At 41.7% G+C, this 25,438-nt stretch overlaps 1 protein-coding gene across 2 annotated transcripts in view; it reads left to right on the top strand.

Moving 5' to 3' along the window:
* Window positions 1–24,366, top strand: part of LOC146704691 (uncharacterized) — a 38,100-nt gene extending 13,734 nt beyond the window's left edge. Inside the window, exons 3-9 of one of the 2 annotated variants that reach the window (XR_014921203.1) lie at window positions 5,901–6,003; window positions 8,241–8,502; window positions 10,055–10,224; window positions 10,560–10,674; window positions 11,351–11,550; window positions 12,410–12,663; window positions 13,444–24,366. Coding sequence is in view for 1 of the 2 variants with exons in the window: in XM_085461987.1 (XP_085318113.1) it covers window positions 5,901–6,003; window positions 8,241–8,502; window positions 10,055–10,224; window positions 10,560–10,674; window positions 11,351–11,550; window positions 12,410–12,514 (955 nt within the window). In the remaining variant the exon portion in view is untranslated. Of the gene's footprint in view, window positions 1–5,900; window positions 6,004–8,240; window positions 8,503–10,054; window positions 10,225–10,559; window positions 10,675–11,350; window positions 11,551–12,409 lie in introns of both variants that reach the window. The other variant, XM_085461987.1, reaches the window with a different exon arrangement.
* Window positions 24,367–25,438: the final 1,072 nt, after the last annotated feature.

The following is a 25,438-nucleotide window of genomic DNA, read 5'->3' as shown; positions in this document are numbered from 1 at the left end:
TCATAATTTATGAGCTTATTACGTTGCTTAAATTGACATAAAAGACAAACGCAGTGGATGGCGGTTAAGACCATTTACCCAAATCAATATAAGTGTGCGTTTGTTTGACGCTGTGAGTGTGTGTTTGTCCTCTAACCACATTAGCCAGAGTGGGAGGAGTTAAATCTTTATGTGGTGGAGGATTGTGTGTGTTTAGGCTAATGTAACGACAGGGCATCCTGAGGTCACAGTTTATCATTTTAATGGTCGTTATTTCAGGCCTCGTTTTCTTAGAAAAAAAAAGGAGATATTACTATAATTCAAGATGATATAATTTGCACGTGTGTTTGTACATCAACATGTAAATTGATTATGCTGCGCTCTGCTAGTCTGACACAGTGCTCCTCCTGTGACAAGGGCTTTGCAGACCCGACTAATCAGCACAGTCTTCGGGGGCTCTGGCTAAGACTGTCCCCGAGGCTTTGGCTCCCTGCGGCCACTGTGCTCATTCATGCATTACAGGGGGAATGTAGAGATGCATTCAGTTACATGCTTGGGGGGGGGGGGGGGAGTCGATCGCATTAAGGCAAAACCCTCCCAAAGAAACCCCCCAAAAAACCACACACACAAAAAAACTCGGTCACAAAGAGATGAGGAGGAGTGCTTTCATCTATCCATCCATCCATCCATCCACAGGTCAAGGGAGGATGAGAGAAAATTCAAAGTGAAAATCCATCTTCCTTCAATGAGAGTAGCAGGAGGGAGTACTTATTGTACTGAAGGCAGGGCTGAAGGCAGCACTCCCGCCAGCAGGTACAGGCTGCTACACATGCTCATCTCATTCATCCAGATAGATGGATGGCGTTTGGGGAGACGAGCTATTAGGAGCATTAACCTGGGACTCTTGTGTTCTGCCTCAGAACAGGTGGCACATATGCGGCAGCCTCCACCTCAGAAGCCAATCTGCGAAGCTAATCGAAATTTTAAACATTTGGTAGATTCGTGTTTGAAGTTATAATGGACCGTTAAAGCGGTTTTATTATTTTGTGTTGCTGATATTCCCTGGATTGATAGATTAGTTGTTTTAATTAAGCTCTGAGGCATGAATACTAAAATTGCTGAGAGTTTTGGGATGCCATAAAGGGAACCGTGGACTGTTATAGGTTAGGTAGAGACTAGGCTCATCTTTCGATTTGAAAGTAATCATGCTTGCCAGTTTTTTAGTACCTTCAGCACTTTATTGAACATTAAAAAGAGAGAAACTGAAGCTCGGGGAAGTAGCATGTTAAAAAGTCAAAATAAAATATATATAAAACAGTACTTACTTAATAAAAATAAACATTTGGCAGTGACTGAGTGCCTTTGGGTTTTTTTTTTCTATTTCCATTTGGAATTCAGTGAAAGAAGCAGAAGGCAGTATTTAGTATTTAGCACCTCACTTGTTGCTCATTCCTGAAATGGGATTTCAGTAAATGATGCTATTTTAGGCTAATTTCTAGTTTCAACATGCAGGAAGTAATTAGTCGTCAGTGAAAGCATCCATATTTATGAGACTTTTTGGTTGTAGCTTGAGGGAAGAAGCAGGGCCCATATGGAATAGAAACAACAGAACAAACTTACACTAAATGTTTTAGTTTCACGTGTATTTTATGTCTTATGAGAAATAAATGTCTCATACCATGATTTACTGATGAAAGAGTTCCAGTTTATGGAAGACCAAAGCTGCTTAAAAGAAAAACTAATTTATAAAATGCAGAATAAATTAAATATTATTTTTTTAAATTTCCTTCTGTATATTTATTCATCTATTAATAGTTATTTCTCTTTCATTTTACTTATTCATTTAATTTAATTTATTATTTTTAATTCATTACTTTATTCATTATTAATTCAAACTTTTTTATTTCAGTATTTTCATTTCTTGATTTCTTTCTCTATGCCATGCTTCAGCATGCAAATATGGAGGCTCAAAGTGTGCCAAATCTGTCCCTAGTGGTTGACCAGCACCAACAGAAATGTTAATAAAATATTTTATGAAAATGAAAATAAATATATTTATATGAATTCTAATTATATGTTATATATTTTAGTGCATTTACTGGATTTTTTTAAAAATATCAAACTATTTGTTATTTTTTATTTTGGCAGTTCTGGTCCTCCACACCCTTTTGCATTTTTTTAATGCAACACAGTTATAAACAAACAGTATGCTGTGCAGGAAAAATGAGAAAGCAGCCACTTTCATGAGTAAATGATAGTATGCGGCATATAGTTTTTACAACATTTTCTTTTTCACATAGGGGACGAGTGGCTGAGTCTAGTGTGAATGTACCTGTGTTTCATGTGGATAATGAGTTATGTAAGCAATGCACTGTTGTGGTTTTGACTGTGACTGAGCCTGGAAAGTATGCCCTACCTGTAAAGAATGACAGATGGCGGCTATGAAATTGAGCATATACATTGAAATACATCACTTCATGGTTTCAGGCGAGCGTGTTTGCTTGAGTGTGACATGTTTGCAGAGGGGTGGGGAGTCTGAATGTGTTTTTTTTTTAAAAAAAAAGAGGGGCTGGGCTGGGCTCTCTTTTTCGCGTCTCTCTCCAGCCTAGAAGTGGAGTGTCTTTCTCCCCCTTCCCCCCCTCTACGAGCTGCTGGCCCTCGGTCAGGTAACAAAACAGGATAGTATCACAGGACGGTGAAACCCAAAGTGGCCCCGCCTGCCTCCATACGTCTGTATGTGAATGTGTGTGTCTGCGAGGCTCTCACCTGTACCTGTCATATATCCTATACCTTAACTTCTTTGTTCTCAGTGTGTTTGCCTGTTTGTTGCACTCCTCTAAACACACCCTTCCCTTGCGGCCACTCCTAACATCCTCTTGTCACACACATCCCAAACCCTCATATGTATGGTCTGTGTTTCTAGAGTCGTTGCTATGCCAACAGCCCACTTTCTGTGTCTTAGCTGTGGGAGAATCTGATCTGAGTCTACTCTGCCCCCCACTGGATACTGTAGACAACTGCAGGCTTAAATCATGTCAACCACATCAACCCCCATGGGGTCAGAGGGAAAAAGCATTGGCACCAAAATGTATCAGTTGTAGTAATGCCATCTGCCACATTTAATATTGCCTTGCTAGAAATTGAATAAACTGAAACCAATCACTTTCAATACACAATGAGATGTACGATCTGGAAGCGCTAACTGATCCGCAGGCCCAGACGTTTCTTTAAAGCAGCCTGGTTGCAGGGAGCAGAGGACCACCTCAGGTGCTGTAGAGCAAGCCTTATAGAGCGGCCATTCCCCTGACAGCAGTAGCTCTTACCTGAGAATGCACTGAACCCCTGAATGAAGCATGAAGGAGAATGAATAATTGAAGACGTTCACTCCCCCATCGATAGTTGGGAGGTGGAGGAGGAGGGAGGTGCCTTGCTTTACTTCAAGCCCTAAGAGTCTCCCTTTGCTTTAGACTTCTTGAGTAGATGCTCATGTTTTAGGTGTAGTGTTTTGCGCAGCTTTTTGATTCTCTCAAACTCATTGCCTGCAGTTTAGAGCCAGTGCAGAATAATAACAATAAAAGCAATAATAATCAGGCAATATGGAAATGCAAATACCTCCCTTGGCGACTAATACAACTAACAGCAATTCATAAGCATCCCCTTCCCTTCCTGAAATGGTTAACATCCCTCCTTCCCCCCCGTCTCACTCCGGTTCCTTTGCTGGTTGAAGTGATTGTTTGCTTGTCTTGTTTGCTCGCCTTTTCTGTCTGTCTATTTGTCAGTATATTTTCCTCTAGTTTTGTCCGTGTGTTCTGCAAAAATGTACACATTATTGCATTCAACATCAATTGTCATCCAAATTCGAAGCTTAGTGGGTCCAGAAAAACAAACAAACCAAAAAACATCCCTCGAAACAAACTTGGTGAAAAGCTCGACAGAGAATGCTGGCCGGACAGACAGACTTTCTATGGGCTCCTTGTCTACTGCCTGTTCAAGGCATTGCCTTCACTCTCCGAGTGACAACTACTTGCATATAACATATATGCACATGTAGCCAATGCCAGTTTGTGCTTTGGCCCCTGTGTCCCTGGTCCACACTTTTAGAGTGTTGCTAAATGGTTGAAAATTCAGGTTCGTCTTAAAATCAACTTTTATCATTTGTAGTTCTCAACTTAATTTCTATCAACACCCTCTTTTGTAACACTCTAAATGTGCTTTTCCTACTACTTGTTCCTTTTTGTGTTTTTGGTGGTATTATCATTTCGTGTGGTATATCGACTCCTTATTTCCCCTCTCTCTATATTTTTTGGTTCTTCTATCGATTATTTTGAGCTCTCCATGCAGAGAATAGTGCTTCTTGCTCTCTTTTTCCTGAAGATCAATTGTATTTATTGTCTTTTTCTTTTACTCTCTGTGTTCTCTCTCCTCTTTTTTAGCATGTATGCCCCTTTGTCTCCTGTTAAAGATATTACGTGTGCATAGCCTTCTTTTTTTGTCTCTTATTCTTTGATACTTATCAGACTGACCAAACTAAGCCTCTCTTGTGTTTCCAGGCTTTCCTTCCTTCATTCCCTATCTTTTCTTGCAGCTCTCTATTTCTCTTTAATGTGCTGGTGTTTGTTATTTTTTTCTCTTACTGTTCATACTATTAATACTTGCTATCTCTTCTAATACAGATAAATAATTTTCAGCTTGCTTTTTCTATTTCTCACGTTCCCTTTTGAACCTTCTGTCTTATCTGCAGTCCTTATGATTTCCATCCAGTGTTAGTGTGTGTGTCCTCTCTGTGTCTGCTCATTGCTTTTCTCTTTCTCAGTGTTTCTGTTCTTGTTCTCCTTCTCGATTCACTGTTTGTTTGTTGGTGTTTCAGTGTTCAGCCTCTCCATGTGCCTTGACTAGTCATTTATCCAGTGCTGTTTGTCCAATGCGTCATGTTATGCAGGACTTTTGCATCTGACTCTCTTTTCTTGTGATATCTGTTCACACTTCCTTTAATCTTAAAATATTTATTCTCTTTAATTTTTTTTGTCTTCTTGTGCTAATTTCCTTTTTTTTGTCCACTTTGTGATTCTTGTTTTCTCGATGTATGAACATAGTGATTTTTCTCCCAGAATGTTTATCCCACATGTTGTTTTTTAAACAATACTCATGACAAGGAACTAAACTTCACATCTATTAACATCTGTACCTAAGAACCAGCTGTTCCATGGCAGATTTCTGCACTCACCTTTGTTTTTATAAAACTTGTGATGTTGGTGCAATTTAAACACGCAAAATACTTTACAAAGCCGTGTAATGTCTGTCCTGTTAAACATCTGGTCATCTTCATGTTGCTATATATGTCTGTCTACTGTTTTTAAAGTAACGTCATGTTGCTATATATGTCATTATACATGTGTGTCCTGTTAAAGTTGTCATTTGTTAGTTGTCAAAAGACTGAGCATAATTTCTACCAGGATGATTAATCGGATTGTGTCAATAAATTTAGTGATTCTGTTTTATGTTTTGTCTGAAAATGTCTTTGTTTTGGGTTTTTTTTTAGTGGAGGTAACTTTCTTGTAAAGATGTGGATGTTTGCCAGGGTGGAGCTCTCTATATATAGTCATCTCAGACTCCAGTTTTCCTCAAACACCACTTGCCGCATCAACTGTCCTCAGTTCTAGCGCCCGCCATTAATCTGTGGAATCTTTGGCACATTTTACTTGGCTTTGCTCATGAAAGCTACAGAAAAAGCAGCTTGAAGTGACATCTATCCAAAGTTAACTTGGACCACCATCGATTGTTCCAGATAGGCAGGTTTCAAGCGTTAAACAGGTGGAGGTTGGACTCCCTGGGTGCTCAGACATTCTCTCTTTCTGTAGATGAATTAGCTTCACATGTCCTCGCTGTCTTTTCTTGCTTTCAACCTGAGCTTTTCTTTGCAGAGGCAACAAGCCAGCCAACAGCCCCAAGGGCCAACCTCCTGATGCTGATGGCCACTCCTCTGTAACCGACCTGGCCAACTCTCTCACTGGAGACATGGTGATGGTAAGACAATGTCCCACTTCAAATCCATCTTGCTGTCTATGATATGATTGGTCTATAACCTGACTTTTACTGTTTAGGCTGCTAATTTTCAGTGAAAGGAAGTAGATTATTTTTTCCACCAGGGCAAGTTAGCTGGTTTCTACTGAAGATGTAAAGAACTCCCATAGAAGCTGAAACAGCTGGCAATATTATTATTAATAATAATTATTGTACAAACTCAATTTATATGGGACTGAGTGCCTGAAAATCATACTATAGAAAAACTATGTTGGGCAGTGCAAAAAAGTAGCCCATTTAACAGTGTCAGAAAAACAATACTGGTGTAAAAGTAAGCTATATCAGTCCATACACTAATAAGTAGGTTTTTCGCTGTTAGTTTGGGGCTTTTAAGTAAAGACCTAGATTGGATGGAATTTTAAAGGTGGATCCTTTGGTTTTTGCTTTGCTTTAAGGACTGGTAGTAGACAGTTTTCAGTTCATGTTACAGGCTTTCTATAAAAGTTGTAATCTGCAAGCACCATTTGAGAAAGGGATGCATTATCCCCTGTTCTACTTTCATAATTTTATTCTGTAAAATATCTTTGATCAGTTCACTGTCCAATCCATTCAATCCATATTTATCTTATATTAGACTTAGCACAGATCCTCATATTATCTAATGCCTAAAAGAAGCGGTTTCAGCTCCTCCCCCTTTAAGGCCAACCTCCCTTTAAGCTTTTTCAATTGGCTGTCTGATGCAAACCGAAGATATGAACAGCATATGGATGAGGCTGCTGCGCTCGCAGTCAGAATTGTGTTGCTGAGATGGTTATATTATATTCTGACTGATATTGTGCAAAGTAAGGAGTAAAAACATGCTCTGAAACCAAATCCATCCACTTATCCAAAGTAAAGAGAGCAGTTATGTTACAAGTTTGGTTCAGCCACATTATGAGCAACCTGATCTTGGCATCCCAATTCTTGTTTTGTATTGAAGAGCCTCATTAGAGCTGTCACCTGCAAGAGTTTTAATGATGAATCAGAAAGCTGATATGAGTTCTACCTTATCGGTTCAAGTGAGTGTCTGACATCGTTAATAAAGATGTCCTTGAAGATTAAAGGAGTCTTCATGGTGTCTGTTGTTTTGAAATGAAAAATCCAAATTCTTTAATATTAGGGTGTCCAAGTACTTTTGGCCACATACCCAGAAGGTAATTCTCAGTCACCAGGTAGGGCACGTGTTGCAGTGCTATGGTAAATCCATACACAGGTTAATCTAAAGCTGGCAGTAAGGGAGCTGTAATAGAACAACATACAGGCAGTTCCTACAGTGACAATCAAACGAAACAGGCATGCAAGGTGACTCACGCTGTTTGATAAATTAGACTTGGAGAATTTCACACTTTCTCTGCTTGATAGTCCATAATGCCATATTGACATATTGCTGAGCGAGTCTTTGTCACTTTGAAATTGTAGCCCTGGCCTCGGGGAGCAAAATCAACAGTTTCAAATAATGCTCAGTGAGACTTTGCCTGCATAACACAGCTTTACTTTTTGTTAGAGGTAACGGCTGCACATAGTGGCTTTAATAAACTGGTGGTTGTTTATCGCCACTCAGAGTTCTCAGAATTCTTTGTTCCAATTTATGTTATTGTTAGAAAGCGAGTGGGAACGGGAGAGGAAAAAATAAAGGACAGAGGCAGAAGGTGGAGCTGCAGGGAGAAAAGAAATGATTGTAAAGACAGCTGCAAGTGCAGAATGCCAACCTTGAGCTTTGCTTTCCTGCCTGTTCTCTCCAAGCCTCTCACACAATGCTCCCTCTTTCCTCCTCTTTCTGTTTGTCTCCCGCTCTCTGCTCCCCTCTCTCCGGCCGTTGCTTCCATCAGATAGTGGCCTTTTAGTGCACAGCAATGATAAAGCAGTCAGAGTGGCTGTGAGAGAGAATGGGTGGTCTAAAGCTCCCCTATCTCCAATCTGAGCACCTCCTGCCTCTTAAGAACATTAGTAAGGAAATTAAGCTCTCTCAGTCTTCTTAATGTCAGAACAATCCCTGCCTTTGAGCAGCTGCTTTAGCACACCGTGATAGAAACGCAGCCCTAAAATCTCCTCCCCTCACAGCTTCTCTCTGTCAAGGTCTGTGTGTGTGTGACACCAGATCTGTGCCCTTGGATTGAGAGTTTCATGTGAGTGGCTGCTGCTGCTGCTGCTGCTGAATATCTGAGCATTATAATTATTTGTCTGCTTTTGTTGCCCTGCAGCTGTCCCCAGGTTCGGAGGATGATGAAGGGCCCATCAGTGAAAAGCTGGGTCGGATCCAGTTCAGCATAGGCTACAGTTTCCAGAACACGACCCTCACGGTCAAAGTTCTCAGGGGCCAGGACCTCCCGGCCAAGGACTTCTCTGGCACCTCCGACCCCTTTGTTAAAATCTACCTACTGCCTGACAAAAAGCACAAGCTGGAGACCAAGGTCAAGAGGAAGAACCTCAACCCCCACTGGAACGAAACCTTCCTGTTTGAGGGTCTGTGTTTACATACTGGAATGTTCTCACTAAATATTTTCCATCACCTTTTCCAAATATGCTGCCATCTGTGGTTTGATTGGGACATCATTGCTTTCAGTTTGATAGCCTGAAACAACAGAAAAAACTATAAATCTGTCATGTACAATAACCAAAAGTAGTAACACTTTTAATTGCGTGTTTATGTAAAATCATGTTGCACATTTGTAAGAAGCTGAGTCAGATAACAAACAAAAGCTAATCAAATATAACCGTCATGGTCCTGGGTCTGTGACCCAGTGTTTATGTGTTTTTGGTTTAATTAATATTCTTTGATTTAGTTTTATTTATGATTCAGTTTTCATTGCTCTTCCTAGTCTAGTCATTTATATGTCTAGTTCTTAGGTTCTTGTTCATTTAATCTGTCCCCTTGAGAATAACACCCCCAAAAAATGGATAAAACAAACCAGAGCAAACAAGTTGGAACATGAAGTACGAGTCTGTATACACACTGGGATTGACTCCTCAATAGGACACGACTGGGGACTGACCACGGCTGGAAAAATGGTAAAGTATAACTAGCTTTCAAATTAAAACAGGAAATATTCAAAAGATGCAAAAAGCTAAATGAGATGTAAAAAGGGGGACAAAGGCACTAAAACATAGAAAGATTTGCAAGGCAAGACGGCGAAACATTGAGGTTGCTATGAACTTTGGGAGGAAAAGATAAAATCCAAACAGAAATTAAACCTAATCAACACAACAAACCAATGCTCAAAAACATCACAACAACCTGGGACCATGACATTTGAGGGGGATGAATTCTATAATTAGGGCTTTGGATAGCTGTAAACCAATTTAAATCAATAACTGAACATTTAGGGAGATTTGGTCATTTGCTTTCTTGCTGAGAATAATGCTAGAAGATTGAGACCACTTAATACTCACGCAGCCAGGAGCTGCTTCGCTTTGCATAAAGACCGAAAACAGGCACGAAGAGATAAATTCAAAAGCTCCATTTTAAAATGTAAAACTATTGCTTCAAGAATATGTGTCTTTTTTAAATAGTCACGGCAAAGGATTCAGATTGCGCAGTGCGATTACCGAGCTGTTACAAAGAGCTGTCTCTCAACACAAAAAGAGCATTGTGGGAGATGTGTGAAAACACATAACGTGTGAAACTGCAACAACATTTTTTTGCATTGATAAAAGCTCCAGTTTAAGAAACTGCGGAAATCATTCTGAGTCGAATAATAACGAATGCTCTTGAACACTGCAGAGGTTTCGTAGCAGTCGCGCAGATGGCAGTGAAGTGTCTCATTCCTGTATGATTTGAATTGCTTGTGAAATGGTAAAACAGCCAAAAGTAATGTTCAGAACCTTTTACAAAATCAGAACAATGGCCTGTGCTCTAGGAAAAATGAATGAGTTGGCTGTTTTTTTACTGGAGCCTAATATTACTTCTCAGCCAAAACCATCCCTCTTTGCACTGCTACAGATTACACTGGCCTTCTTCCCTCTCTGTGGTTTAGCCCTCACCCTTCAGTGTTTTCTGTTTCTGTCTCTGTTTTAGGCTTCCCTTATGAGAAGGTGAGAGAGCGCACTCTCTACCTTCAGGTGTTGGACTATGACCGTTTCAGCAGGAATGACCCCATTGGAGAGGTGTCAGTCCCCCTTAATAAGGTGGAACTGGGCCAGTTAAAGACCTTCTGGAAGGAGCTGAAGCCCTGCAGTGATGGCAGTGTAAGGAAGGGAGGGGTGACCGCGGGGTCGAGCCGCGACGTGCGGTTTTATTAAAACACGTGTGACAAATTTGTTGACAGTTTTCAGCATGTGAGCTGGATTGACATATTTTTATTTTTGGCGGGTGAGCCACGTGCTCGCCCATGCCTGCCTGGGTGCTGGATGGTCTGTGTTTGGCACAAGGAGGTTAGAGCAGAAAGGGCAGTGATATAAGATTACACAACAAGCTAGTGAGTAGCCTGGAGTTTGATATTCCCTGATGAAATCTGATATTAGGCTGGGTGATTCATACTCCGCTGTGTTTGTTTGCGTGTGTGTGTGTGTGTGTTCCTCAGGGGAGACGAGGAGACCTGCTGGTGTCTCTCTGCTATAATCCCACCGCCAACACCATCACTGTGAACATCATCAAAGCACGCAATCTCAAAGCCATGGATATCGGGGGCACCTCAGGTATACACTCCCCTTTGTTTGTTTAGGCTCTCTTTCTCTAAGCATTTCTCAGCAGCTGGAAGTCCTTCCTGACTTTGGAAGCTCTGTGCTTCACACAAGGCTCTGTCTCTGTGTTCAAACACTCACTGACTCGTCTGCTAACAGGACGGTTGCTGGCCACCGTCGATAGCTACAGCAGCAAGGTGACATTACTTCAAGCGTCTCTCCATTGACCTCCCTCTTTCCTGTCCTCTCTTTCTGTATATCTATGAGGATCTTCAACCTCCTAGCCAAATCTGTGTCAGCTCAGTCTGGTTGCTGCTAGTTTTTAAAGTGTCCTGTCTCGCTGTGAAATGCTCTCTGTGGCATATTTCTTGTACAATTACAGCTTCCCGCAGTAGTAGGACTGGTGGCTGGTAGTATGACAGAATCTCACAATGCTCCAGAACTAGTAGTACAGATCCCAGGCCCTATTTCCATAAATACTTCCTCATTTGTATGTTTCCTCGCTCGGGGGATAAGTTGACCTTGAGCTCAAACGAGGTATCTGCTTCCCTGCTGCCTTTTCTGACTTTTAACAATTAGGAGGGTAATTGCAAACCTGACCCTAAAAAAAAAGAATAAGAAAAAAAAATCACCATGTGCATCTTCATCGTCTCGCTCATGTAAACCACCGCACTCTGCTTCCACGCTGCAGATCCCTATGTGAAGGTGTGGCTGATGCACAAGGACAAGCGTGTAGAGAAGAAGAAGACGGTGGTGATGAAGCGCTGTCTCAACCCCATCTTCAATGAGTCCTTCCCCTTTGACGTGCCCGCCCATGTGCTGAGGGAGACTACCATCATCATCACCGTCATGGATAAGGACAGACTCAGCCGCAACGATGTTATTGGCAAGGTAAGGTTTCACAGGTGCCGTCTGTTCAGGACGTGCAAGCCTCCTTGTTACAAAGTCTGAAACTGCAACTGATTAAAAGTACTTTCAGGGAACAAGCAGTCGCTACCGAGGTAGGTCAGCTTGTCATTGCAGTTTACTCTGTGACCACGGCAATGACAGAGAGCACACCAAGGAAGATAATACAGTAGTTAATTAATGAATTATACACTCATACATTATTCACCAGCAGCGAGCAAAACAATCAATAAGGAGAAATCATCCAGGAGCATAATGAGCTTCAGGCTTTGATTATCTGGTGAGGATCGTGTCACCCTGCTGGCCGTTTTCCTCTTAACGGAAGAGCTGGGTTTGTTAGCTAATAATTCACTCTCTGGGTAAACAGATGAGAAGACTGTTACCACTCTCATGTCTGTCCTTTGAAAATATAGCCACCAGATGGTTTAGTTTAGTTTAGCACACAGACTGAAAACTACGTGCCATTTTGATGTGGATTTATGTGCCAGACTAATTTCATGGCGGAGCTGAGAAAGTAACAGGTTCCAGGCAAAAAAAAAGGAAAATTTGCTAATTTAGGCAACAGCAAAATGCATTTTACCTTCATCAGTTATGCAGCCTGTGTGAAAGCTGAGACACTGTTCTTTCTTCATTTCATTAGTTTCCAACTCATTGCAGCTTTCCAGGCTCTCCTCGCATGTCAGACGTTGCATGCACAGAACGGCTCTCTTTGCAAAGGTGTTGTCATGACTGAGTGAAGCCATGAGAAACTTGAACCCAAAATGCACGTGAGAATGACAAAAAGCCATTACTTTAACATTTATTCCCTCATCAAGCCTCTGCCTTTTTTCTTCCCCTCTCTCAGATCTACCTATCGTGGAAGAGTGGACCAGCGGAAGTGAAGCACTGGAAAGACATGCTCGCTCGGCCGCGCACTAATGTCGCCCAGTGGCACGCTCTCAAGGCCTGATCGCACTACCCAGCTTCCTTCATGGCCCCTTCCCGTCTCCTATCCCTCCCTCCTCCTCCTCCTTCTCTCTCTCTCCTCTCTATCTCTCCCCTCCTCCCACTCCTGTCCTTATGCACAAGACTGACTTGCTGCCAGGCTGCGAAACACGGGTACAATTAGCCATCTGCTCTCTTAAACCTTTAAAGTCCTTTTCTCTTTTCTTTCAAGGATCTCAAATTTTTTCTCCCCGACCCGTCTCTTGTGTTCCCTCCTCTCATACAGCCCCATCTCAGTTTCCGTGTCTCACCCCTTTGCCAATGGTTCCCCTGTTTCTGACTGTCTGTATGTCCGTCTGTCCGTCCTTATGCACTTTGCCTGTGGAGGTCTGATAATCAATTCCTTTGCCGATCCCTTAGTTTTGAACTGCACTGCAGCCCCTGACCCATATAAGGTGCCAGTCCCGTGGGATCACAGAGAATCGTCAGTAATGATCTAATCTCATATAATCCTGTTGTATGAATATTCCAGGTATACAATACTATACAGTATGTACTGTATGTACATATACATATGAATATATTAGGTGTATAGATTGGCAGAACTCCCCTATACACACGACTAGTATACAGTATATTACTCATAGGTCGCCTGCTGTTTCCCATCTCTTCCGTCTCTTCATTTGCCGCCTCGTCCTTGTCATCTGTCTCAAGAGTACTATATTCCCCCTACTTTTCAGTCCTTCCTCCTTTTTACTCAAAAGTGGTTTAATGTTCAGCTGAAGTTGTTGAAAGCAATCAATATATGGTGTGTAATGAAACCAGCTGAGCTCAAGATGGAATTGTTGATACCGCTGTCTCTTCTCTCCTCTTTTTTCTTCCCTATGTCCCTTTTTTCTCTCTTCTTTTCCCCCTTTATTGTTCCCAATTTCTCTTCCCCTGGCACAATATTAGCGAATTCCTCCCCCACTCCCCCTTTCTGGACGTCCCTCCCCCTCTTCCTCCTCGTCGTCTGTGTGCTGTGGGTGCTGTGCTGTAGCTCCGACAAAAATAGAGATTAAAAATTTAAAAAATAAACTGAACTTTCCGAAGCTGGGAAAGCAGGGACACGATGAACTTGTGAAACGGAGCGCTCCTGATGTTTTCCAGACAAAAAAGCCCCGACACGGAGAGAGAGAAAAAAGAAGATGAAAACACAAACAAGCAAACAGATCCTTCCTCCCCCTCAAGATACTATGATGTCATTTTTCACAGCATCACCAACTGAGGAAACGAGTTTAAAATCTTCTTCCAACGTTAAGATGAGAGCAGAGGCAAGAGGCCACGTTTGTGCAGTTTACGCACGTGCACGTGGGTTTGCGTGTGCACACTTCCGTCTGTTTAATGATGCTATGAATTCTTTGTGCTGCCCCGTGCTCATGTTTTACGCTGACGGGGGTGACGATCTCCGTCCGTTTTGACTGTGCGCTGTGCTGCGGTGATGTGTGCCTGTTGGTGTGCGTTTGTTTTCACAGGAGCCGTTCTGTAGAAATCTTCTCTTTTCTCTTTCTCATGTTGCGCTCTTCTTGCTCTTCTTACTGCCATTGTTTCCCCATCTTCTACTGCCCTGCCTTCTGAACGAGGGCACGGGGAAGTTCTATCTGCACTTTTTGGAAATGTAATAACAATAATAATGATGATGATGATTATAGTGATGGTGAAAAATTAAGGGAGGAGTGTCTGAAAGGGCGAGCAGAAGTTGGGGAGAGGTGACGTCTTCTCTGTGATTTCAGGGCTTGGAGATGTAGGTCATAGAGGATGCAGGGCTCTCATCCTCCTCTTTTTATTCTTTTTTCTCGATGTACATGCATGCACACGTGCATGTGTGTGTGTCAGCTACCACACTCCTGGTGGCAGACTGCTGGTGTCTGAAATGTCAGGCCGGGATGGAGATATCAGGCTTGTCTTCTTGTCACGTGGAAGCCGGCCAGCACAGCAGTGCTATTTCACAAAGCGTCGATCAACAACAAGAGCGTGATCAGAGCTCTAAACAACAGTCTGTCCTGTATTCCTCGCCTCAAAATGCTGAACAATTGTTAGGCATCTAAAACAGTCATTTCGATGTGCATTTTTCCAGTTTCCACACTGGAAGAAAAGTAATAAAACAATAAAACATTCTTTGGGTTTTTGTTGCACTTCAAAGGAAAAATGAGCAAGCGTGTATCACAGACAATAGGTGTGATATTAGACAATGGCCTGATCTGCCACCGTGAGATACCGTAGAAGCAGATTAGACATTATCTCTTCACTGAGTGCTAGAGAGTACCATAGAGTGTACCGTTGCCCTCTTTGCCCGGCACATTCAACACAGCTCGATATTTCTGTAACGTAGATAAAACTGTCATAAAGCAGCAGCAACTGGAAAAGCTGTCAACTATTAAGAGCTACTTAAAAAAAAATCTGCTTTCTTAGTGTGCTCTTTACTACAGCCTGCCTGTGTGGGGGTTTTTTTTTTGCATTCATGAAGTCTTGACAAGCGAATCACGTCACCTGTTCCTTTCTTTTCTTCCAGCGGCTTAATTTTCTAAATGAAAATCCTCATTTCAGGAAACTCTCAAGTTAAACAGACTTACCAAGTAAATATAATCAGTTTGTTTCTTCGCTGAAACGTAACCATTTTCGTAATGCAGCGTGAGTAGTTTTGAACTAACTCGGCCTCATCAAAAAAAGCTGTGGCCCCTGCAGTGGATTTTATTTCCTCGCATCATGCAACAATTTGACAGTATCTTGCATTTCGGTGTTTATTTTCAGTTATGCCAACCAGTTCAACACTTGACAGACAGTATGAATTTGCAGTTGTGTAAGCGTGCGTTGCTCCTTGTCCAGTAGCTCTCTAAGCTGGTCTTGGGCATGTGCTCAGTGTGTTCTGGGTAGTGTGGTTTGTGTGAGCCAGGCTGCCGCGATGCGCTGATCCAGTCCAGCAACCTTCAGAACAATTGGCCAGCCGTGGAACAGGGCCCACTGTTTTGACAGCCACTGCCTGCAGTGTCACAGCACATTACACTCCCATTAGGTGGTCAGAAAGGAGAAATATCTGCCTCCTTGGACCTGGGGGACTCACGATTTGCAGAGGTATCACTTGCTAAGAATAAAAGAAAACGTGGCAGACTCTCATTAGTTACCATGTTTGTGATGGACAGGGATAGAGCTCGTCGGCGAAAAAATGGAAATCAGTGGGTGTTCGCTGCTAAAGCTGTGAAAAGCACACGTGCAGGCGATGAGTCAACACAGTACCTCTGCTATTTCCTTTTGCCAAGATTCCTCGTTGCTCGAAAAGTGATAAATTGCTATGCTACAGGGGCTTACAAAGCTTAGTCATCAGTGACCCTGTAAACCTGGGGATACGGCTTTATTTATAGAAACATGAGGCACCGTGTAATGCCTCTGATCCTGACAGGTAGGACTGGAAGCTGAAAGGATACAGGGTCAAGCTTTTAAAACTTACAGCTTTTGAATACAGATTATTTCTTACATGGAAATTCAGCGTGTGACATTTTCTCCTCTCCTCAATTGGTGGGCCAGCAGATAATTAGCCAGAGACACTTTAATACTTTCTTTGAGCACGTTTTAGTGAGCGAACCGGAGACGTGAAAAGCTCAACATGCAGTTTAGTCATTTTGGCGTTACTTTCTCGTTTGTTTGTACTCCCACAGACCACACTGGTACATCGGCGAAAATTAAAAGAACCGCAAAACAACAATTTTCCCCATTTAAATCTCTGCTTTTGCTTTTAAGTGGTAACAAAGTGAGCTTTCATCATATCGCAAAGCTGTTAAAAGAAAGAAATGTTTCAGTACAAAATCTTTCATTTTGATGTGTTAGATGAGTTATGCATAAATGAGAAACTCACAATGTGTTATGTCTCACAGTGAGTTAATTTGAGTGAGGTTTTAAGTTAGTAAGAGGAAAAACATTAAAAACAGCTTCAAGAGCCTGTCATCAGTTCAAAATCATGTTTACAAGCCATTCTCATAAAGTTGGAACAAGTCACAACGTACCGAGCTGATAAAACACCGTTAAGCGTATTTGTTTAGCTGCTGAAGAGGGTCTCAGCTCCCAAGCAGAGCATTCTGTTTAAACCAAGAGCTTGATACTTGCAAATGTTAAATATGCAAAGAATTAGACATCAATTATCTTCATTTGTTTCAGTTAAAACAGAGTACATATGCTGGTAGTCAGAAAAAGAAAAAGTCCATAAAGTTAACCATTGTTTCTACATGTGACAAGGAAAACAAAATCCAGGTGTGACTGTAATATTGGGTGTGCACAGCAGTATCCCAACTATCCAGGAAGTTGCTCACTCCATTAAAATAACCAGGAGTCCTGAATATTATGTTGTCTTTGCCAGCAGTCAAACAGCAGCACTATTAAAATGGATGCTGCGCTCAGAGCCAAACAGTATAAAGGAGAAAGCAATTTCCAAATCCTAGTTTTATTATATTGCCACCTGTCTCACATCTCTAAACTTATTGCTTTTTGTTGGCACCAACACCGTCGGCAATGACCTTCAACAATCCTAAGCTCATGAATGCAGCATGGCAGCGGTGCAGATGCTCCCAGTCGAGATTCTTTCCTTTCTTTTTTTTGGACCAACTTCTCTCTCTGTTCTCGCTCTCCTTGTGTTCAGGCTCGGCTTCGTCTTTCATCATCTCTTCATTCCCTGGCGGAGCTGGCGGGTAGGTGCAGGTGTAGATAATTAGTGTTTGATTACAAAGCTTCAATTCAAGATAACTGACACAACCATCGCTGACTCCAAGTTTCCCAGAGAATAAAGACTCTTCGAGGGGATTTTTGTAGTTGGTAAATTTTTCTTTCCCTCTGATGTTTTTCTTTCTCTCCGTTTTAGTTAAAGTCTCATTAACTGTTGGAAAGATGTTCTTGGATTTTTGTGCAGGCGTTCATGTTGCCCTCAGGATGAACTGGAACCTTTTTAGGTTCTTCTCTTTTTTCTGTGGTATTATGATTCAGTCAAAACCTTTTTAGTGCTTTGGTTTATGCCCGAATACCTACAAAACCGAACACCAGCTGTGATTATGCTTATTTAATATTAATTGGTAAATTCTGGCATGATAACTAAACTGCTCATTACTCATTACTAAACTCCCATTTAACAGATATTCAGTGGCTCACTTAAGAGTAAGCAGTAAATTTAAATTTTGCCATGCCTGTATCACATCATTATGCTGGCATGCTGATGCCAGCCTTTATTGTCAAGGTAGAGTACGTAGGAAAAGTCTTGAGCCGCCCCTCATTTCTTTATATTTTGCTTACTGTCAGCTTGCAGGTTTTCATAAAGTGGTCTTGAGTAATAGTTCTCCAGGCTTTCTGAAGGTCTTACTATGATTTTCTCTTGACATTGACTACATTTTCAACCATTTTCAGTCCAGTTCATAACCCTTTTGAAAGGAATGTTTTTTTTGTTTGTTTATTTGTTAATTCACTCATCACCGACCTATGAGTCATTCAAACATAACAAGGCACCTAACTCAAAGGATGAATCAGTGTTGTGTCTACACAGACAACTTAGCAAAGAATCAATTTTTAATTGCATCTTTAGGCAGTTTGTTACTTGCAAAAACACATCAATTTACAATTTCTTTAGTTGAATTTAAAAGTGGGAAAGAGGACACAGTTTGACAGGAATAAAATAGCATTCTTGTATCAACAAGGTGATTCCCAAAGAGCTATAAGACATAAACTTAGTATCTCAGAATGGTGTGCTGTGTGTTCTTACAAAGTGTCAAGGTGCCACAAGAAGTGGCAGGCCTAAAAAACTATCTGCAGCAGGATCTGTATCTCCATCTACTGCTCACTGAAGCCTCATCAGAAATAGTCTGACGACGAAACCAATCTGAAGGAAGGAAAACTGAAAAAACTGCTGAAGAATGAAAAATAACAAAAGAACTGGACTGAAAATCAGTGACAAAAGGTCTTATGGATTGCTGAATTCAAATTTGAAAGGTTATCATCAGAAGTGGTCAGGAGAGAGGTACAAGAGTGAGTCTCTACAAATATTCTGTAAAACACAGTGGAGGCTCTGTCATGGTTTGGGGCTGCATTCCAGCCAGTGGTGTTGGGGATCTTTTCAAAACTGATGGAATTATGAACGCAGAAAAATACTGTAAGATTTTGATCCACCATCTGGAAAAGATCTGATTGGCAACGGCTTCGTCTTTCACCATGACAATGATCCCAAACACACTGTCAATGCAATAATAGCAAAGCTGGATACAAAAACACACAATGGGTCATTTTTGGTTATGGAGCTCAACGTTTTTGAAGCAGGGTGGGATCATCTTGACAGAGATTCAAACAAAAGGCAGCCAACATCCAAAGAAGAGCTTTGAATGTCCTTCAAGAAGCCTGGAGAACTATTCCTGAAGAGTACTTAAAGAAATTATAGGAAAGCTTGCTTAGTAGGATCCAGACTGTGTTGAAGAATAAAGGTGGTCATAACTGTAATACCTGTTTTTGCCTTATATACTATATTTCTGTATGTTTGCATGTTTCAGTAGATTGAATCTCTAGATAGATTTTTTGAACACAATATAAAGAAATGACTGGTGGCTTAAGACTTTGCACCATATCTTTTAGGTTTTAGAGAACAGACCGGGATCCTCATTAGGGATCCTCATGGTGCTGACTACTGCAGATTCTAAATTTGGCTGTAGAGTCAGGATTATACTTGCTCGCAAACATAGACATGAACAACTGAGGACATCATGGATGACTGGTTTCCATCTCTTCGTGGTTCCCTTTTAGTTTGGTGCCTGTGCCCATCCTAGACTTTATATATCTATCTACTGTGTCCTCACCTAATTGTTGTGGAGTCCACATTTTGCTACAGGAACATTAGCATTTTGGGCCATGTTGGTTTTTGTAGACAGAAGTGATCGTACGTGGAAGACAGCATGAAATGCAAAGATCTGAGCTGAGGCTATCATGCCTGGTTAGCAGGATGCATACACTCACTGACCAAAACCGAAACGGAAACACCTTGAACAACAAGCCATATTATTTCTCTGATAATTCCACAGAAATGCTCCTGAGGTGGAGTTCAGAGACTCAAATTAGTTGAGATGAGCTCCCAGCTGCAGGGACACCTGTTAACCACAACAGCCATGCCCATCATCTTAAGCCTTAATAAACTCCAAATAGGTGAGTTTTTTTTAAAAAGACCCCCAGTGCAGTAGTTATGAAGGGGAAAGTTAGCTTTAGCAACCAAAAGCATTTTTGTACCAATCATAGACTCATTCAGGTCCAGAGGTTGCTGCACGGCTCAGTCACATCCATTCGTTCACAACAAACTTTGGCAGGCCTGTGGACACCCACATTTAGCCTCACGTCCCCCATTTAATGACTCTCTCGGACCCTCTCGCACTTGCTGATGCGGAAACTAGAACACTGCCACGAGTTCTGTTATCAGCTTGGCGTTGTGAAGCATATGAGTCATTCCTGGACTCCTATCTTTGAGATGTTTATTCTTGGTTGTGCATCCCCAAATTTATCATTGTCACCAGCAGCCTTCCCTCCTCTGTTTACTTTCTAAATAACTTAAAGCTTTATTGGCTGAAAGGGTCACATCTGTTTGCCAAAGGATTAGTAAGATATTCTTCTGAGCCTGATGATATTGTTTGTCCTTGTCATACTCTCCTGCACCATTTCTTATTCTTAAGCAGTTTTCCTTGATGGATATGGCTTTCTTCAGATGAGCATCATTGAGTCACTCTATTGGAAAGGTGCCTGCTTTGCAGTAGTTTTTACGATATTAGATTAAGGGTAGAGTTATTTTACGTCTTAGAGGACTTTAAATGTGTATGCACGGATTAAAATCAGGCAGTCGTCGTCATAATCTCATTCTAGGGAATCTGCAGTTGACGTTTTATTTTTCTGACTCATGTTCTGACAGCTCAGTAAGCCCTGAACCCCTCCAGGTCACCTTTGTCATTTGTCCAGTCATTTTCTGTGTGCGTCGCCCTGTACAGACAGACCTCACCTCCCCTAACTCGCCCTTTCGATTGTTTTAAGCATCTGGTGAGAACCAATGTGACTTCTCCCAATCAGGGTTTAAGTAAGCATTATTTGAATAGTAACAAATGGATATGAAAAACAATAATGAGTAATAATATCTTTTATTTCTTTCTGTTCACATTTGACTGTTGGTCAGTGTGTATGTATGTGTGTGCTTGGTGTTCTTGTGTTGGGGTTTATTTCTTTCCGAAACCGTGAGAAGAAAAAGCTTTCTGTTTTTGAAAAACTTCATGTAAATATTGTTGGTGAAAAATTAACATTTGTTGTACGCTGAGTTTTCATTTGTCACTCGAAATGATGACGAAAACAATGATATTCATGAATAACAGTGGTGATGTTGACGATACTGAAGCTGATTATACCTGCCCTTCTTGAACAAGGGCTTTTGATGTCTGCTGGATTTTTGTTGGAGGTGTCGTGTGGTCAGGGCAAGAGAAACAAAGGGAAGGAGTGATACCCAACACATCCCGGATCCGCTGTAGCAACACTGCCACATACCCTTTACCCTCCCCCCACACCTCCAGGAAATTGTGCGATATGTGGCGCTAATCGTAGCCTGTGTTTCTCATGCCATAAAGCTTTGGTTGCCTTTGTGTTGCAAACACCAAAACCAGCAGCGCCCTGCTTTTCAAGCGAGCTGCATGCCTCCCCGTGGAGCCACTCTGTCCTGGTTTGCTTGGCATCGCATCTCACCCTGTCTGCTCACAGGCTTGGGGATTTACTGTAATGCCATTGTGTTAGGCAGGATTGGCCCTGTTCTGACACCGATGATGCCGTCTTCATTGAATTTGCAGTCATTATTTTCTCTGTTGGAGGCCATGCATGGGGATGGGCATGTATGAGGACAGAGTGTATTCCTAGTAGAAGGACATAAACCATCCATCTGACCCCGTAAAGACAATTTTCATGCTGGTGAGTCAGCCTCTTATTCGAGGGTTAGACTCATGGTTAAGCACAAGTGACTGACATGAACTTGCCACATTATAGGCCCATCTTGTGCTTTTCCTTTTCTTTCTTTCTTTCTTTCTTTTTTTTTTTTTTAAAGAATTCACAGTCTTGAGGAAGAAATAAGAAATAACCTATATAGGCTATAAATGTTTGCCATATGGCAATAATTATTTTTAATCATTAAAAAATTTTTTTAAAAAAATAGGACAGACTTGTTTCCAAATGTCCAAAATGTGCCCTGTGCCTTCTTGACAGACATATTCAGCCCACTGCTTTATCAAATATATACATAAATAACTGCACAGGGCTCTAGTCCAGTTATTTTCACTGCAGGTGTCAGTACACCCACTTCCCTATTTTTCATATGTCATTGCCTTATGTATCTGGCTGGGCCTGTCGACAGTGCTGAGATGGAGCTTATCAGTTTCACTTTTAGGACCGTCTCTGCCAACAGACATGATATGGTACAGCAGATACTCCCAGCAGCCTTCTGCAGGAAGGACAGTGGATACAGTCTTGCCTTCATTTGTAACACCATCCTGTAGAGGGAGTCCCACAGGGTCAGAAAGTCCACAGACACACTAAAAATAAAATTCCCCTAAACCCAGATCCGTCAGAGCGCGCGTCTCTTACTTTCCTCGCTGGTTGTAAATAGACTTGATGCAGTTAGAGCAGCCTCTAACTCCTGCCATAATGTGGACATTTTTAATCAGGTAGGTAATAAGCAATACACTTAACCGATCTAATGCCATACTCCGAAATGTTACTGACAAAGTGTGATGGTGACTTCTTTGCGTTGAGGGATGTCGAGGGTAACACTCCTGTTTCTTCACCTCCTTTTCTCGACTCGCCGTGGCCCAACTCTTCAACAAAGAGTGCTCTAACTTAAAACACACAGTTGTGATGTGTACAATCTAATTTAATGTATTTATTTATGTATTTTTGCCAACTTTGTAAAGTGTATAAATATCTATAAATATATGAAAAATGACAGTACTGTATAGATTTTAGCTGCCTGGTAAGGTTAATAGTATATACTTGGTAGACTAAAAGAAAAAGCGTAGAGCTGTTCAAAAGCCAGTTATTGAGAAAAATGCTTTCTGTAAAACCCAGTGCCACTGGCTCTTTTTATATTCTAAGTTTCGTTTCTGGTTTATTTTTTTATTCTAGCCAGTCGGATCCAAAGTGTGTGTTCTTCTTTCCGTTTGTTTGTTAATCGGTTATTTTGCTGTTTCATTTCTTTTCTTGACAAAGACACAGCGAGGTTCTGGCAGCCAGGAGAGTGCGGTGGAACGCAGACTGGGACCCTGTGCAGTAGTGTGTATGTGTGTGCGTGTATGTTAGGTGTGTGTCCGTCCATGGTAGTGCTAGTGCTCTCTGTGCAGTGCCTCCCTCCTCCCTCCTCTCTCTGATGTAGTTTGTCATGTGATGCAGTGTGCATTAAGGTGCAGGATGACTGTGTTTTCTGAAGCTGGCAGCTGCCCCGTCTCTTCCACCCCCACCCCCTCCACCAATGTGTGTCTCCTCCTCATGTCCACTCTTGTTGTTTTTTTCCCACCGCACGTTTCAGTCGTCCGCCAAGTATAGATTTCCATTCTCGCTGCTCAATTGTTCATTTGCTCTCCCATTCAGCTGGTAATGTGCACACCACCGGAGTCTAATTTCACAGTAATCCGTGCTTCCCGATCTATCTGTGATCCTTTGACCATTAGCATCTCTCATTCATCACCTTCCACATTTCTGAAGAACACCTTGTTTTTCTACAGAGCTCTGTGGACCAGAGAATGATTTAGCACAAAAAAGAGGGCATGCTTATAACTCACCCCAAATCTCTTACCCCCAATCATACTTCTTTTTCTTTACCCTCCTGATGCAAAGTGTGAGGAGATGGGTAGCTGTCAGCTCAGCATGCAGAATCACAAAGCAGCCATATTCAAAGTCAAGCACAGACTTAAATCTATGTTTTGGTGGCTTCACTGCTGCCCGTTTGTAGCAAGAGCAGGAGAATAGCCTTAAAGATTGGACCAACTGCACGAAAAAGTAGTGGGATATGTGCATTCGTAGTGGACTATTATTACCAACCCTTTCCCACACCAGATTTATTACTCAGTATTCCAATGTGTTGCTTGGTTGCTCTGTACATATCTGTGTAGTACTTCTGTTGATGTCCCTGTGTTAGTATAGTAATGGGTTCTTACTGGGCGGCCTCCGCAGACGTCCTCTCTCTCCTGCCCTCGTCTCATTTTCTCAGAAACTTCAAAACATTCCATCTGAATCTGTAGTGAACAACAATTTAAAGCTGATTAGATTCCACATATACTCGGAGTAAAACAGCAGGAGGACTGAACCACAGACGTTTCCACGGCGAGCCATGATAATAACCAAGACGCCTTGCTTCACGTCCCTCTGAGAACTACACACCCACAGCTTGCAGCACACTCAGCGTAAACGACCTTCACACGCCCCTTTGCTCCTCCTAATCCACCTCAATGCTGACCTCACCCAGTTTTTAGAGGTCAATGGGTCGTCTGTGTTTGTGAGGAGCCTCTGACCTCCTGAGGGTGGAGTAGAGGAGAAGGTGGGAGAGCCCTGGGAGGCAGCAGAAAGGCGTGTGCACGTGGTCACATCCTGGGTCAGGAGGGAAGGAAGCCAGGGCGTCTCGAGGTCAAGCCCAGTAGCACTTTGGTTTTGCGTTCCATGTTTTTTTAGCCTCTCCTGTTTTTTGGCCGAGCGGACTGTGATCTTACTGGTTGATTTTCTCGTTCTCCTCCACCCATCAGTGTTATAAAGTGTGTTGGGTGGATGGAGCCTTGGAGCTGAGCTCTGATTTTGTTCCATATTAAAGAATCATTTTTACTACACCTGTGTCCAGAGATTCATTGGTCTTCTTTATTGCCTTTCATTTTACAAGGTACTTCCAGGAGTTGAGATGCTGCTGTAGCTGATCACTTAACCTGCAAGAACCTTTGAGTTTCTGTTCATTCAGAATGTGAAATCTCAGCAACTCTTTAATAGATTGATTGACTTAAATAGATATTCATGGTTCACAGAGGATGAGTCCTACAGAGCTGCATGAACTCGTTCACCTATTTGTCTTAAAGTGAAATGGAATACTTGAAATTTGTTACAAAATTGAGTAATAACTTCAACAAGAGCTCTGGAACTTTATTTTTCGCATCATTATTTTATACAACATTTAATTTGTTGAAAATACAAGTGTTGTGCAAAAGTCTTGATCCACCCATAATTTCTTTATATTTAGTTCAGAAACTGGGAAATGGGTGGAACCATATTACACGGTACATGGAAATACAGCATAAAGGTAAAAACTGAGTTAGTACAATTCTAATAAGCTTGGAAGTCAATATTTGGTCTTCAGGAATAGTTCTCCAGGCTTCTTGAAGGACATTCAAAGCTCTTCTTTCGATGTTGGCTGCCTTCATTCCATTCTCTGTCAACATGATCCCACACTGCTACTTTAATGTTCAATAATGTTGAGGTCTGGGCTCAGGGGAGGCCAATCCATGACTAAGAGTGCTCAACTGTGCATTTTTCTATCCAGGTATGCTTTCACTGGTAGTGTGCCTGGAATCATTGTTATGTTGTCAATTAGATGCTTTCCAAATAATATCACAACATGTTTGGATGAAATGCAGACCCAAACCATGACACAGCCTCCATTGTGTTTCACAGATGTCTGGAGACACTCACTGCTGTACCTCTCTCCTGACCTCCTGCTATATATATTATTGACCATTTGCACGAAAAACCTCGAGCTTGTTTTTATGTTTTTGTATTTTAATTTTCTTTTCTCTCTATTTCCCTTCCTTAAGAATGTCTTCTTGTCAGCCAGCCTTACAATGAGACTATTTCTAAAATAATCAGCGAAGAGTAGATGGGTAGATGGATCAATTGAATCCTGTGTCAGGTC

Source organism: Copadichromis virginalis, linkage group LG7 (genome assembly GCF_057382275.1).
Source record: "Copadichromis virginalis isolate Kocher_CV1m ecotype Utaka linkage group LG7, C_Virginalis_male_GT1.1, whole genome shotgun sequence".
Lineage (NCBI taxonomy): Eukaryota > Metazoa > Chordata > Actinopteri > Cichliformes > Cichlidae > Copadichromis > Copadichromis virginalis.
Note: the sequence above shows the minus strand (reverse complement) of the source record. Positions and strands in the feature narration are given on the sequence as shown.